The 13,931-nt window shown below is 38.6% G+C and overlaps 1 protein-coding gene across 1 annotated transcript; it reads left to right on the top strand.

The window, feature by feature from the left end:
- Positions 1–2,208: 2,208 nt before the first annotated feature.
- On the top strand, positions 2,209–12,791 carry LOC119502771 (vesicle-associated membrane protein 2-like). Its single transcript, XM_037793967.1, has 5 exons — positions 2,209–2,391; positions 5,481–5,595; positions 5,768–5,926; positions 10,566–10,617; positions 12,248–12,791. Coding segments are annotated over exons 1-5 (345 nt in total). The 5' UTR covers positions 2,209–2,389; the 3' UTR covers positions 12,265–12,791.
- The last annotated feature ends 1,140 nt before the right edge of the window (positions 12,792–13,931 follow it).

The raw sequence follows: 13,931 nt of genomic DNA, 5'->3' as shown, positions 1-13,931 counted from the left end.
ACCGCACCCTGCAGGAGGAAAAGCACACCTTGCAGGAGGAATCCGCATCCTGCAGGAGAGAAGTACACCTTGCATAAGGAACACCGCACACTGCAGGATGAAGTGCTCGTCCTATCGGAGTCCCTCCATAAACAAGTGGAGAAAACTACGCTTCTTCAGGAGGAAAACCGAACGAAGTGAGGGAGCTCAGGGTGGCTCACAGAACCAGCCTAGAAAAGTTTTCAGCAGAGATCCATGTTGAAAGGATCGAACTCAGCTGTCAGAAGGAGATGGTGACGCGGCTTATTAAGGAAGCGTGCAGCAAGATGTTCCAAAAAGGCAAAAACCAAACCTTGCATGAGAAAAAGCCACACCTTGCAGGAGACAAACCAAACCTTGCTTGAGAAAAACAACACCTTGATTAAGGAAAACCATACCTTGCATGAGGAAAACCGAACCCTGCAGGAGGAAAAGCACACCTTTCAGGAGGAAAACCGCAGCCTGCAGGAGATAAAACACACCTTGCATGAGGTAAACCGCACCCTGCAGGAAGAAGTGCATGTCCAAACGGGATCCCTCCACAGCAACGTGTGACCAGGTTGGTGACCAGCATGAGGAGGAGGTGCCAGGCTGTTGTGGCTGCGTATGGATCATCCACCGCTACTGAGGCTCCTGACGGTGTATTAAATGAATAAAGTGTAAAATAGCCAATATGTCTTGTTTGTTCCTTGTTACTGATAGAGAGTTCAATCATCCAATCCACCAAACAACTCAAAACAAGAGTCAATACCAACAGGAGAATACTCTGTTTACCATTGGCAGAACATTTTGGCCAATTTTTCTTGGGCGCTACCCACATAATCAGCTGTGCTGCTCATCCCACAAATGCATGATCCTTACAAGTTGGACATCATTGTGAAGGTAAATAAACAGGCTTTCCAACCATGTAAAATACAATGACCATTAGCATTGTAACAACAGAGAAATAATCCACCAAACACAAATTTCCAAACTTTTTCTTGGACTTGCATTTATATAGCGCTTTTCTAGTCTTCCGAGCACTCAAAGCGCTTTTACACTACATGTCAGCATTCACCTATTCACACACACATTCATACACTGATGGCAGAGGCTGCTAAGGTGACAACTTTGCCCATCAGGATCTGATCTCAATACTCATTCACACACCGATGGCTATGCCTTCGGGAGCAATTTGGGGTCTTGTGTCTTGGTCGAACCACCGACCTTCCGATTGGTGGACAACCTGCTATACCCTCTGAGCCACAGCCGCCTCCTGTACGACGGACCAACTGTACGACTGTTAATGTGTTTTAATGATCATCACTCGCCCTGGTCTCCATCTCTGATACTCTGGTGTTCATTGTGTCTCCACATCTTGTCGTATATCCGTTGTTTGCTGCGTTATTTTCTGAATGTCCAGCTCTGTATTAGCTCGGAAATCTTTGTATTTTCACCCCTGAAGATTGATTCCTTCAGCTCCATGATTAATTGTTTAATCTCACAGGTGTCTGCCATTGTTTGAGCCTGGTGGTGTCGACTCCAAAGGTTCCTTCAAACCAGATTTCTGTTTCCCGTCGCGTCTTCCCTCGTAGTTATTCCTGCAGGTTTTACTTTACTGCAGGTTTTCTTCGTTTCTTTTAGCTCATTTGCTAAATGTTTCTGGTTGTGGAGGACTTCTATTATGATTTGACGCTGTATAAAAATAAATTGAATTGAATTGAATTTTTTAAGGTTCAACATAATATATATGAGAGAGAGTATTTTCTAATCAATCTCATTATACTTGTTGCAATGTTTTACATTCATAAATGTACATTTTGCTAAAGTTAAACCTCACTTTCATGTCTTTAAGAAAGAAATAGAGCTGTAAATTAAGACAATAACAGCAAAAACGGTGAGACTATGCTCCCAATTTAATGTTTGTACTTAAATTACTGTTTATTTATTTAATTATTTAATTATTTATTTATTTATTTTGACCCCCAGCATGCTTTACGTTACTTGTATTTATTTATTTATTATCCTCTTTTGCTTTTATGCATTTTTACCTATGCATCTGTTTCATTTGAAGTATTACTGATTATATATTTATATATGAAATGATAAAGCCAGTGTGTGGGGGGGCGGGGCGAGTGTGACGCAGATATTTGTTTAATCTGCGCAGCTGCTCCAGTTGTACTTTTCTTTGGCTTGTAAGGAGAAAGTGACTCAAGAAATCAGACAGAGAGGGAGAGGACTGAAGTCATCCTCGATTTATATTCAACTGGTCTCTCTCTTCATCTCTCTCTCACCCTCGTCACCCTCTCTCTCTCTCTCTGTTTCACCCTCCTCACCCTCTCTCTCTCTCTCTCTGTCGGACTCAGATTATCTCCATCATCCTGCCGCTGAGATGTGAGTACTCAAACATATTTCATTTTTACTCATATAACTATGAGGAATATCTATTTATTATGCTAAATTCAACTTTGATTAATCAGCTGTTGCATAATAATAATAATAATAATAATAATAACAATAATAACAATAATAATAATAATAATGTGGTTTCCGGTGCATTAAAACTACACATTTTCATTATAATCCATATTTCCTTGATTGTGACTTTTAGTTTTATTATGTTCATGTTGCTAAACTGAACTAGTTCAGTATAGCAACATGAACACAACGTCACAAAAGACGCGTCTACTGCTATCTGGGGTTTGTGTAGTCTGGACATTTCTGGGCAGCAGCAGAAATATTACAATGACTCACCAGCTGACTCACTTACACAACTATCCATCAATATAGTGACGGCACAAAGTGCTTTTCTACACTATTACGCACTTTATTTAGCTCGCAGCATCACAGAGAAGTGAATGAAATGTGGCGCAAAATGTGGCCAACACTTGGAAGAATGTTTGTGGAAAAGCAAACCTATAATGAAGATGGTTTAGTCCTCTTTATGTCCTCTAGTGGGGGAGGAGGAGAGGTATTAGTGCGTGCGTGTTGATCTCTATCAGCCCTCTCTGGTCGGAGCCTCTCTGGCTGCACTAATCTGTCTCCATTTTGCTTGTGGACAACCAGCCTGTCTGTTAGAACAGAGGATGGAGGAGGCGGGCAAAGTGAAAGTGATTGTTATTCTTTTAAACTGCTGATGCTGTAAAACTCTCTGATACTTTGCTTCTATGGACAGAGGCCAAAGTTTGATGTTTCAATTATTGAATTTGTAAATTCATAGTTTCTACTTTATAACATCGCTGAGAAAATGACAGATTTCATATTCCAGCTACTTTAATAAATACAATACCACAAGGTTTAAAATACTTTGTTATTAAGATCTGCATTCCAAACATTACTTGAGTATTATCAAAATATACGTAAAGGTCCCATATTGTAAAAAGTGAGATTTTCATGTATTTTATATTATAAATACTGTTAAACTATCAAAACACTCAATATACGGAGAAATACACACAGCCCGTATTCAGTAATTGTGCGTTTGAAACAAGCCTTCAGGATTTCTGCCCATTTGTGATGTCACAAATATACAATATTTAGACCATTACACGGTTTTAAACAAACATTCTAAATGTGTCCCAGTTTATTTCCTATTGCAGTGTATGTAAATAACATCAGCTGACAGGAAGTAAACATGGAGCCAAGCTGTTGCCTAGCAACGCAATTCTGTTGCAATTCCATTACAATTCCATTGAAATGCACTAAAACGGAGCGTTTCAGACAGAGGATAAATACCGGTATATTCAGGCAGACAGTATGAGGAAAATAAAGTTTTTTCAACATTACAGCATGTAAACATGTTCTAATGGAAACACAAAATACAAGTATGAAACTGAAAATGGGAACGGTATGGGACCTTTAAAGTAACAAAAGTAAAAACATTTTAGTATTGTATATACCTATATCATATTATTGGATTATAATTATTGATGCATTTGTGTGTAAACATCACTTTAATGTTGCAACTGGTAAAGGTGGAGCTCATTTGATCTACTTTATATATATATATATATATATATACACTGCTGAGTGGCTTCATCTGTAATTAGGGCTGTCAGGAGATCCAATTTTTACTACATGAATATCGTGGCCAAAAGAATTCACAATAATATCGCAATTTCTATAATTTAAAATAATAATATTAATAATAATAATAATAATAATAATAATAATAAAAATGCTATCAGTCAAATTCATCTTTAACTTTGTTTATTGTGTGTTTTGTCTTTTTTTTGGTAAATAAACACTCAAAATATGAGTCTGTAACCATAACTGTATGTATAAAATGATTTAAAAGGTGGTGGATTATTTACACAACATTACCATGTCTATTGTTATCATGGTATTAATATTTATTTTTTTAAATATCACGGTTATCATCAATACTGGCATATCGCAACTGCCTTAAATGTAATAATGCAGCATCATTTATTGATTTATTATATTTTGTATTATTATTCTGAAGAAAGAAATCAGGGTTTATAGCTGAATATATATATATATATATATATATATATATATATATAATATAATATAGCTGGCACCCGATAGTGTTCGAGATTTGGAGACGTGCTCGCTGCTACTTTCTACTTTGCATTATTAGTTTGAACCTGCAAATCAACTGTCAAATAAATGTAGTTAAGAAGAAACATTTAAAGTTGCAGAAAGGGGAAATATTCAAATAAAGTACCTCAAAATTGTACTTATGGTGAAAGATCAGATTCTGCTTTATCATTTGAGCTTCAGAAAACTTTCTCTTTCTGTGTTTATGAGAGTATAAACAAGATTTGAAAGCTCACAACAGCAAAATGATGAGTACCGTTTTATTACATTATTGTCATAACACATTTTTATGTGCCTGTCCTATCATGAATCAAGAGATTTGAAATAAAAACTAAAACTTGGTCGTAGAGATTTTGGTCAGTATCTTTCGTCTTTTGTCTCTTGTTTTATGTAAAGACATCACAGACTCGCTGAGCATCAGGATGTTAATACATTTGTGGCTGTGAGTCAAAGTTTCGGATTTTATTTTGCTGCTGCCAGTTAGAGATGCGAAATGTGCAAAGTTTCTCTGCAGCTATAAAAATCAAGACTGTAACTGTAACTGTAAAAACAATAAAATGCCTTTTTGATCCATTCAATAAACTCAGGAGTTTTTCTGCTACAGCCTCGCTTGGTCTGGAAGCTAATGGTTGCTAATGTTAGCAAACTAAAGATTGATTTTGCTGTATAACAGACATCACTGAGCCAGTAATGCTACTGCTGCACTTTGTTTGATCACTTTACATCATCATGTTAATGTCACGTATGGCCAAAGTGTACATAGTCTCCTTTCTGCAACATGGTTACACAAAATAAATGATCTCAAGACATGAAGTGATCGAGTTTAGGTGACGACTGAATTTTTACCAAAAACTTTTGGAGTTTTCTGTGATGAATTGTGCTCGTTCCTCCGTCTCACCTGCACTCTCTGGGTCTGAAAGGTCGACTCCAGACGCAGGTACTCCCGGGGCCTCGGAGGGTGAGGGGGGCCCTGCTGCGGCCCCAAACCTCACCAGCAACAGACGACTGCAGCAGACACAAGCACAGGTTGACGAGGTGAGGATGCTGCTCAGAGACAAAGAGCCACACTTTTAATAGAGCTCAAGTTCACTACAAACTATGTCAGAAAGAAAGAAACTCAAAAAAGGAAAATGGGCATTAAAATGAGCGACAGATTAAGATGACACATTTAATTGTGACGCTGACAGATGTTGTTGTTGTCCGTCAGGTGGTGGACATCATGCGCGTGAATGTGGACAAAGTCCTGGAGAGAGACCAGAAGCTGTCGGAGCTGGACGACCGGGCCGATGCCCTGCAGGCCGGAGCCTCGCAGTTCGAGAGCAGCGCCGCCAAACTCAAGAACAAGTACTGGTGGAAAAACTGCAAGGTGGGGGCATGTTTGGAGTGTGTGTTTGTTTCCCATCATGCATCAGTCCTTCTCAGTACTATGTAAAGACTTACCAGTTTTAGCAGTGCGACTACATTACGGGGCTCAGGGCTTTAATTTCTTTATCTCGCTGTCTCTTTTGTAATGCTGATCTTAAAAGAAACCAGATTCTAGTTGGGAAAACGTTGGCTGACAGTCGGTTGAGTGTGGCAGCTGGAAACCGGATAATCAGAAAACTATATGATGTTGTAGATGATGTAGATACCAATAGCATGGATGCGCAATGCGGATGAGTAAAGAGGACTCTTTAGCTCACTCACCAGATAAACAACAGCATCGGTTATATGTTCAAATGCTTAAAACGACCTGCGTTTACGTTCTCCTGACAAGCAACCTGTTGTTGTCAATCAAATTATCACGATCTATCAGAAGAAAAGGTGAAAGGAGTGTGACATTGTTATGGGCATTCAAAATGTCTAACTTTGTCACTGGAGACGACATTCTGTCTCCTACCAGTGTTAATTAAAGGTCCCATATTGTACAAAGTGAGATTTTGACGTCTTTTTTTATTATAAAGCAGGTTGAAGTGCTATATAAATACTGTGAAAGTATCAAAATGCTCAATCCATGGAGCTATACACACAGGCCGTATTCAGAAACCTGGCCTTTGAAACAAGCTGTCAGGGTTTCTGTCCATTTGTGATGTCACAAATCTACAATATTTAGACAATTTCATAGTTTTAAACGTAAACATTCTAAATGTGTCCCAGTTTCCTTCCTGTTGCAGTGTATGTGAATGACATCAGCTGACAGGAAGTAAACATTGGCCCAAGCTGTTTCCTAGCAACGCAATTCCGTTGCCATTCCGTTGCAATGCACTAAAACGGAGCGTTTCTGTTAGAGGGTGTATACATGTATATTCAGACAGACAGTGTGAGAAAAATAATGTGTTGTTTGAACATTAAAGTATGTAAACATGTTCTAATAGAAACCCAAAATACAAGTATGAACCTAAAAATGAGCATGATATGGGACCTTTAAAGGAGAAGTGTGCAGGATTTAGTGGCATCTAGCGGTGAGACTGCAGATTGCAACCATCTGAATACCTCTCTGCTCACTCCTCGCTTTCCAAACGTGTAGAAGAACCTACAGTGGCGTTGGAGTTTGGTTTGTCCGTTCTAGACTACCGTAGAAACATGGAGGAGCGACATGGTGAACTCCTTTCAGAGGAATCACTCCCAAAGGCTATTGAATGAAGCCTGGAACACGGTCTTGAGCTACGGGGTATGACACATGCGCAGTGAAACTGGAGCTGCAGTTTTGGGAGGGTTACAGAAATCAATTAACAACACAAATCAATGACAGATATTGTCCAGAAACCCTCACAGGTACTGCATTTAGCATAAAACAATATGCTCCAATCATAACATGACAAACTGCAGCCCAACAGGCAACAACAGCTGTCAGTGTGTCAGTGTGCTGACTTGACTATGACTTGCCCCAAACTGCATGTGATTATCATAAAGTGGGCATGTCTGTAAAGGGGAGACTCGTGGGTGCCCTAGAATATTACACTAAATTTCTGCCAATAAATGCCGCTAAATCCTACACACTGGCAAGCAAGTTGTTTTAGTTGGTAATGGTTTTAAAAGGCAATTAAAAAGATGTATCATCATATCATTGATTTAGCTAATGTGATAAAGTAATGACATCCTGAGGGAGGGAAACATACTTGTTGACATATTGTGTTATGGAACTCATGAAACAAAAGATTAAAAATGAACTTCTGTCCTAACAACAGGCTGTTTTTATGATCTGCGTTAGTTTGAACTCGTTATGGAGAAATTCACCAGCTGAATGAAACTGAAATAAAGTCCAGTTAGACTCAGCTCAGTCCTGGATTTACCCTCCAGCCACCATCTTTATCCCTCGTTCACCTCCATCACCACATCACACCCTGTTCCATCCATCCATCCATCCATTCATCCATTATCCAGCCATCCATTTATCCATTTATCCATCCATCCATCATCCATCCATCCATCCATCCATCCATCCATCCATCCATCCATCCATCCATCCATTCATCCATTATCCAGCCATCCATTTATCCATCCATCCATCCATCATCCATCCATCCATCCATCCATCCATCCATCCACCCATCCATCCATCCATCCATCCATCCATCCGTCCGTCCGTCCATCCATCCATCCGTCCATCCATCCATCCATCCATCCATCCATCCGTCCATCCATCCATCCATCCCAGCCTCCTCGGCCTCCGATCCGTTTTGATCTCAGCATCCCTTCATCCAGCGCTCCGCCTCTAACGTTCAGTTTCCAGATCGTCCAATCAGAAGCTGCCGTTCAGAGAGGGGGATTACATTAGAGGAGAGTCTGATTGACGGCGAGGAGGAAGTCAGAGAGAGAAATCCCAATCTGGATTATACAGTGACAGTCTGGGATTAAAGAGCCAGCTGTGATTTGTGATGTAACTCCACCCACCCCCCAATACACACACACACACACACACACGTTTGGACCAATATACTTGTGAGGACCCTTATTGACATAATGCATCCCCTAGCCTTTAACATTAACCCCTACAACACCACGGTCATGTTATTTGTATTGTTTTTTGGGGGAATTTGATGACTTTGAGGAGTTATAATTTATTCTTATTATTATTAATTCTTATTGTCAACAAATCCCATGAAAAGACAAAAGCATCAGTGGCTTTATCCTTCTGTATGCATCCAAACCCTGACTTCCTCTGTGGCATAAATCTCAAACTTTTTGGGGCCAAGGACTCCTTACAGGGGAGAAACTTTACCAAGGACCCGCTCATAATCGTAACACTGATAAAAGCTTACTATCATTTGTACTCTAAGATGCTACTGGATCTATTTGTATTCTACAACTTTTCAACCTAAATACTTCAGACCTGTTTATACCGTATATACCTTTTAAACAGAGGGTGATTTTATTCAAATGACATTTGGACTAAACATGACAGCATTTATAGCCTCCATTTAAAGTAATCGATCTTAACAGCTTTCAGAAAATTAACAGCAGCAAGACTGGCGTAGTCCTATTAAATACAGACATTTAACGTTACCAGTCTAAAGCTGACTGTCAGTTAGTGCTTCAACTTAAAAATAATGAACTTATTGCTGTGTGTCACAATCATATCAGAGCTTCTATTGGCCCAAAGCTAAAGTGGATGTGAGTAATACACACAATATGCTTGGTTATATTGATGTAAATGGTTCCCCATCTGCACTTTTTAATGATACAGCACCATTTTATAATTTATAGCAAATTATTTCGCCGACCCCCTGACAGAGTGCCCCGGACCCCACTTTGAGAATCACTGCCCTAGAGCTCCATTAAAAACACATCACTGAGCCTCACTGTGTTAGATAAAAACTACAGTGAGCAGCTGTTTCAGGATATTACTGATTCCTTTTTAAATGGAGCTGTTTATGGGATTTGCTGAAAAGAGAAAATGTAGAATAAGTCTTTTTTTTTTTTTTTCTTTCACAAACATCTATATTCTCTAATTTCTCTTCTCTCCATGTATACAAGCAGACACACACATGAAGCCAGTACCAATCTTTCTCTCTCTCTATGCTCTTGTTCTTGTTAATCTCTCTCGCCCTCCCCCCGTCAGAGGGGATGTGATTTCCTTTCTGTCAGCAGCTCTGGCTGGATTTATTTATGGACTATGTAGGTCCACACACACACACCACCTGACTGTGTTTGTGTAACGTTGCATATTGTCATATTGGACCTGAAAATAATCCCCCAAACAAACAAAAACATAAACCAAAAACATAAACACTATCACATCGTCTGCAAAAAAAATAAAAGGGACAAACACATGTGGAGTCTAAATTAGTCAACAAATAGTCACATTTAATTTCACATGTCCTTTAATTTCCTACTAAATTAATTTTTGCTGATTTTAGAAATAGAAGTTGTTTAACCCTTCTATTGTCTTCTCGTCGACCGTACAACTTTTGCTCTGGTTGGACGGTTTATAAAGGATATGGCATAAATTATCACCCAATTCTGTGTAACACTTTTTCGCCCAACCTCATTCCAACTCATTACCACAAGTTTTACACTTTTTTGGGGAGGGGGGATTTATGGTTAATAAACATTATTTCCATTAAAGTACACCTAATTTTTGAGTAAAAAAAAAGCAGAAATTATTAATAATTTTGACTATAGTTAGTATCAGAGGAACACAATATTGATGGATTATCACAGATGGGTATATGTCAAAGTTTAGTCAGAATATTATAAATATTATGTTATAAAACATTTTCAATGACAGCACATAATGACACCTTTTTAGCTAACTTCATTCCAACTCAAGTTTTACACTTTTTTTCTGTGGTCAATAAACCTCATTTACATGCAATCATACCTCATTTTTGAGTAAAAACCCCAGAAATTATGAATTACTTCCATCTGTGTTATTTTGGGGCAATCAGATGAAAGAAACCCGTATGTATGATATAATGAAGTTTGAAAACGGGTCAAATGTGACCCGAGGAAAACAGGAAGGTTAAAGGATTATTTCACTCGCCCTGTTTATTCGTCTAAGTGACTTTTTGTGTTTCTTCCAGATGATGATCATCATGGCGATTGTAGGTCTAATATTTTGTGGAGCCATCTTCTGTAAGTAATCAAACATCACACACATACATATACTGTATATTTTTGTCATATAGCAGACAGGCTTCACATTTTTTTTTAAGTTATTTTTTGGGGGCATTTTTTAGCATTTTATTGACAGGACAGTGGATAGACTAGTTATAAAGTTAACATCAATTATTCATTATTAAAATAAAAATATTTTTGTGTTTTCTCTGGTAGTGTAGTGAAGATATTTTTCTTTTCTTTTTTTACTCTTTGGTTGGAGGATTTTCTCTTAATTATTTGTTGTTTATCAAAAACAGGGTTTACTCGTTGATATTCATGGTATTTACAGGATGAATGAATCCTCATAACTTTGGTAAACCTCTGGTCTTCCCTCGAGTGCTGCCATCAGGCAGAAGAAAAACAAAGTTAGTTGGCAGAACTTTAGTAACATTTAAAGTCCCCAGATGATGAAACCTGCCCTCCATCAGCGTTTCTCTAATGCTAACCTTTTGGCCAAAATGTTAATTTTGCACACAACAGACGGCTTTTAGACCTGTTTGAGGGAGACAGAAAATATTTGTTATCAGGATTTTCACTTAGCCAGTGTATTCAGAAATAATGAGCTTTCTTTGTTTTCATGCAGAACATGACTACTGACCAAAAAGACCAAATCAAATCACTGAAAATGTTTCATATGTCAGACGTGCTATTGTTAAGTAAAAAAAATCATCACTCACCTCAAGATGTTGTTCTAGAGCAGGGGTCAGCAACCTGCGGCTCCGGAGCCACATGCGTTTCTTTAGCCCCTCTCCAGTGGATCCCTGTGGATTTATAAAAATGGAAATGAATAACTGTTTTGTGTTAAATTTTCATTTTTATTTATCATTGTTGTAGGTCTATGGTACGACGGTACGACGGAGTATTAGGGCCACATTGAGGAAAAAAAAAAAATCAGAGATTTCGAGAATAAAATCATAATTTTACGAGAATAAAGTCATAATATTACGAGAATAAAGTCAGAAGTTTACGAGAAAAGTCATAAATTTAAGAGAAAAAAGTTTGTAATATTATGAGAATAAATTCATAATATTATAAAGTATTTTTTTTTCTTTTTTTCTCGTAAAGTTATGACTTTATTTTCGTAATATTACGTTTTTTTTCTCGTAAAGTTATGACTTTATTCTCGTAATATTACGATTTTTTTCTCGTAAAGTTATGACTTTATTCTCGTAATACTACGATTTTTTTTCTGGTTAAGTTATGACTTTATTCTCGTAATATTATGACTTCTTTTTCTTGTTAAATTATGACTTTATTCTCGTAATATTACAACCTTTTTTCTCGTTAAGTTATTACTTTATTCTCGTAATAATTTGATTTTATTTTGGATACTAATACTCCGTAGTACATTTGCACTTTAGCTTTCACTGCATTAGACTTACAGTATATACTATATAGTTATACTTTAAACTGTATAATGTTTTGCGGCTCCAGACAGATTTTTTTTTTTTTTTGCCTAAAATAGCTCTTTTAATAGTAAAGGTTGCTGACCCCTGTTCTAGAGCTTTCATTCATGTCACCTGATCCTCACCAGGAGATGGAGTTTGCCCGGTTCTAATTGTTAATATACGACTTAGACATGACCTCCTCCGCTCTGCCTCCTCAGTGTATTTCTTCTACTGAGCTGGTCTTCAGGGACAGACACACGAGTCGAGGGACGAGTCTGCATCGACGCCACCGAGCCTAAATCCAGCTTCTCCTCCTGCTCTTCATCCTCCTCTTCCTCAGACACCTCCACACTTGGTCTGTAATGAGCTCCGGTGCCTCCTCTTCTTCTTCTTCTCTGCTCCTCAAGGGACACGTCTCTCCAGGCAGGAATCCTGAGTGGATGTAATATTTGAGTTTTTGTACCAGATGGGTTTAACGCATCAGGACAGTTTAAATTATGGGTTAATTTAAGTTAAGTAAACCAAACAGACTTCTTCTTCCTGGTTCTTGCTGTATTGTACTGTGTAAAAAAAAAGAAAAGAACAAGTCACATTAAATGTAGGCCAAGTTATAGGGACAGGAAGTGATCTGTGACCTCTTTTATTGGCGTCCACTGACCACCAGTACAATCTGGAGACCCGCCTCCTTAAAGGGATGGTTCAGATGTTTTGAAGTGGGGTCGTATGAGGTACTTCTCCATAGTCAGTGTAGTACTTTACCTACAGTAGAGTTACTGCACGGGAGCAAAGTAATGCACTACTGTGGACGGGGGCAGCTCAAAACGTAGTTTAGACACCTAAAAAACGTATTTAGAATATTTTCACCGGTTTACCTTGCTGTCAGACAGCTATACAGACTAGATTTCCAACGAGAAACTTAAGTTGTTATCTCTGCTCTCGACAAAGCAACCAGACTCCATTGAAAAAACCCAGTAATTTGACCTCGCAGAACACAGGAGTTGCTAACCGATCAAGGAACCCCCGTGCTCTGCGAAGTCTGGTGGCTTTGGCGAGAGCAGAGATAACGGCTTCAGTTCCCCGTCAGAAAGGGCTGTCTGTCGGGGAGGTAAAGTGATGAAAATATTCTAAATATAACGTACACTTAAACTGATATCGATATTTTTAGGTGTCTAAAATCTGTTTTGCTGCTGCCCCCGTCCACAGTAGTACATCACTTTGCTCCCATGAAGTAACTCTACTGTAGGTAACACACTGACTATGGAGAAGTACCTCATACAACCCCACTGAGAAACACCCAAACTATCCCTTTAAACTGTATTTGACACATCTCAAGCTGAATGAATCAAACATCCAACAGAAAGCTCTAAAGGAAAGTTGTTTTGTTATGCAAGTGGTGAATCATTTTATTTACTTATTCATTCATTCATTATTGGGCTTTATTACACAAATTTGTTGAGTACTCAATTCTGATTGGTCAATCACGGTGTTCTACGGTCTGTTATTTCTGTATAACAGACCGTTGCTATGTATAACAGACTGTTGCTATGGGCGCAGTTCAGATGTCAGACTCTGGAGGACCATTCTTGTTTCAAATTATTGATTTCTTCAGTAAGTAGCCGTGTAATAAGCAGGATAATGTACAGCTAGCGGGTCATTGTTGTGAAATAAACCTCTTCAGTCGGGGTGCCTCCGGTGTCCTCCTGTGTCCTCCGGTGCTCCTAACGGCATCTGCAAGATTTCACAGACCAGAGGAAAACAAGCAGTAAGAGCTAATGTGAGGTCTGATGTCCAGCTGCTGTCTATGAGAGCCAGCTGTCAATCACTCGCAAACTCCGATCAAGCGGTCAAACTAGGCAGCGCTGATCAAATATGAATCAATAGTCTGTTACGTTAATGCCTATT

This window comes from Sebastes umbrosus, chromosome 15 (assembly GCF_015220745.1).
Source record: "Sebastes umbrosus isolate fSebUmb1 chromosome 15, fSebUmb1.pri, whole genome shotgun sequence".
NCBI classification, from domain to species: domain Eukaryota; kingdom Metazoa; phylum Chordata; class Actinopteri; order Perciformes; family Sebastidae; genus Sebastes; species Sebastes umbrosus.
This window is presented reverse-complemented; position numbering and strand designations above follow the sequence as displayed.